This window comes from Phaethon lepturus, unplaced genomic scaffold, assembly GCF_000687285.1.
Source record: "Phaethon lepturus isolate BGI_N335 unplaced genomic scaffold, ASM68728v1 scaffold31926, whole genome shotgun sequence".
NCBI classification, from domain to species: Eukaryota; Metazoa; Chordata; class Aves; order Phaethontiformes; family Phaethontidae; genus Phaethon; species Phaethon lepturus.
Window position 1 is genome coordinate 3,058 of NW_010544796.1, and position 2,783 is coordinate 5,840.

Below are 2,783 nucleotides of genomic sequence, written 5' to 3' on the forward strand. Positions count from 1 at the left end.
GTACCAGGCCAGATTGATTCTAGAAACTTCGTGTTTAGAACAGGATTTGCAGACTGAACACATTAATACATCACCCAGAAACTAAGTCTTCTTAACAGCATGATTCTTCCTCATGCTATTCAACTAATTTCTTTATAAAAAGTTTTGTTCAAAAATAAAAGGAGCCCAGCTCCACTAGTGTCCACCTGTTCTTGAATGAAATATTTTCAGTATCTCTGAATTTTCCATTCTCTCTGATGGTGTGCTCATCTGCCAGCCTTCTAAATACTGACCGCACATCACATTCTGGTCTAGGACCACCAAAAAGGAGAAGTCTCCAGTTCTCACTGACTACACCTTCCCTCAAAAGGATGCTATTATTAAAGTAAATACCAAGTGTTGAAAGTGCTTCCCGAACTGGGGACACTCTTAGGACAGAGCACTGTGATGCTTAAAGAGGAATTTGCATCCCCATTCAATGGGATTAGGCTGCACCCCTTCACCTTTAATGTATCCTCTAAACAAAGTTGAAAAGTGGAAGTGCTAGGCACCACATGCACCCTTTGCTGTGAACTATAGCCCTCTAGGTGCATGCAGTACAAAATTAAAGGCATTGGTCTGTAGATCTTATAAAAGAAAAGCCATCACAGTTAACTGCCCTTAATTTTATTAAATAACCAGACAAAACAGTTGAGACTGGAATGTCAGATTTCCCCTTCAAGCACAATTCACAGGTTCGTATTTGCTTTGTATCAGAAAAGAAAAATCAGCTCACTAATATGCAGGTAGGATTCATCAAGTGAGGTACAGTCTCAGAATACAGAGCAAAAATTCACTGCAAATTGTTTCACTAGCCTTCAGAGAGCAGCAGATAGTCTCCAACTCTTCCTTTAGATCATTTCACCCATTATTTGCCTCATAATAACATTCAGCGTATAACCAGAGGAGATGCAAGTGCATAAGAGCTGGTGAATGACGAAAAGCCATCACAGAAGATTTTCACAAACTAGCAAGAGACCGATTACACGAAGTTGTGATAACATTCTTCCCATTCAGCAAAACAAAAGTATTATAGTATTTAGCCCTGCTGATGACAAATCTGTTACATCAGGTGAACTACAATCATTTGAGAATTACAGTCTGCAATTCAGTAAAACAGAAAAAGAGGAAAACAACAGGTTAGTAGTTATTATGTGAAATCTTAATATTATGCATTTTAGTAGAGGTCAAGAAGATTATGCACAAGGTCAGTAGTCAAAGATCATGAAGAGAAAGTTCAAGATGCTATGGTTCTGCACAGGTTTTACAAAATGTATAAAGTATTGTGTTTCTCTACAACAACCAAAAACCTTACAAGTGCAGATATATACATGACATGAAAATATTGCTTTACTCACTCAAACAGGGAGAGGAGAGATCTAGAGAAAAAGCAGCATGCAAAAAAAGTCCTGGAACTATAGAAGATCCTGCTTTCAGACACTGATCTACAGTACAAAATAAGCCTACTTGTACAGGTTGCAAAAAGTTTATGAAATCAATATGCTGGCACTTACTGTACAATAATGTTAACTGATTAACATAAGCCATGAATAAATATTTAGCCACTTCATAAAGCCTGCACAAGCAGCACAGGCATTCATGGTGGCAGAGAAAGCAATGCAGACATACTTCATTGTTCCCAAATAAAACAAGACTAGAAAAAGATTTCCCAAGCAGGAAATGGTAAACTACACAGCCAGACTAACTGTATTAGGGGTAAGTACATAATAAGTAATGTTACTTTCAACAGCTTTCTTATGTGTGTGCAGCCACTAAAAACCTCACTGTGAGACTATCAGGACAGAAAACAGAGCATTGGGTAGGACAGCTATTTTCTTTTAATTTCCCCTCCATGTTTACAGAAACACAAGGTGGGGGGAATCTATAGGAGGAAAAAACCTTGTCACCTAAATGCAGTTATTTCTTCAACTGTTATAGTCAAGTCCCCATGGTTCCTCTCCCAGGAAAAAAAAAAAGCAACAAACAAATCAAAACCATTTGACAAGAGTGTTTCATGGGATTATATCCAGCAGCAGACGTTCCAACACAAACATGTCTATCAGATCAGTGCCTATCATTTCAAGCCCAAAAGTCACCACATTGAAGGGGATTTCAGAGGCAGGGGAGTGGTAGCCCTACAATTAAAGCTCTAAGATGAAAGGAAGGGACTTGGGAAAGGGGTAAAGGAGGGAAGAGGGAGTCACTGAATCACAGGAGATAAGTGCACACAAGTTTCTAAATGAAGCACAGACAAAGTGAAGGGCACAAGAGTCATCTACAGGAGGTCACAGGTTCTGACAGCACTGGAGTTTGTTGGATTTCTGTCCATCGGTGGTTGGTGGGACACTGATGTCAACGACATTGTTGCCAGGAGATTCATCATGTGCAGATCGATCTGCAATCTGCTTCTGTGAAACAATGCGGTAGATTTCTGAAATGACAAGAGACTTGTTAGTGCCCAGAAAGACACTGCCTGCAACGGAGCACATGCACATGTCAGAGCAAGCTGTCAAAGAAGACGCTAGAACCCAAGAATGAGATTTTAACTTCAGAGCTGTGAAAGGGAATCTAGTCTGACCAGCTGTGGCATGTAGCATCTGGCTGGCTTTCCAGCTCTGTAATGGATACACCAGCCCCGTCTGGAAAAAGTTAAGACAAGATTCCTTACTGTCTTCCACAACAGCACTTCCTACCATGTTCTTTTTCAATGACTCCATGAACATGGGTATTATTAAAAGGTTTTTTAAACTAGGAAAGAGCAGGAA

General features: G+C 39.8%; 1 protein-coding gene across 2 annotated transcripts in view; it reads right to left on the reverse strand.

Moving 5' to 3' along the window:
• Window positions 1–629: 629 nt before the first annotated feature.
• RAB11B (RAB11B, member RAS oncogene family) overlaps window positions 630–2,783 on the reverse strand; it is a 10,640-nt gene continuing 8,486 nt past the window's right edge. The window contains exon 4 of one of the 2 annotated variants that reach the window (XM_010288787.1): window positions 630–2,449. In XM_010288787.1, coding sequence (XP_010287089.1) covers window positions 2,304–2,449 — 146 coding nt within the window. In that variant the 3' untranslated portion in view covers window positions 630–2,303. The remainder of the gene's footprint in view (window positions 2,450–2,783) is intronic. The other variant, XM_010288789.1, reaches the window with a different exon arrangement.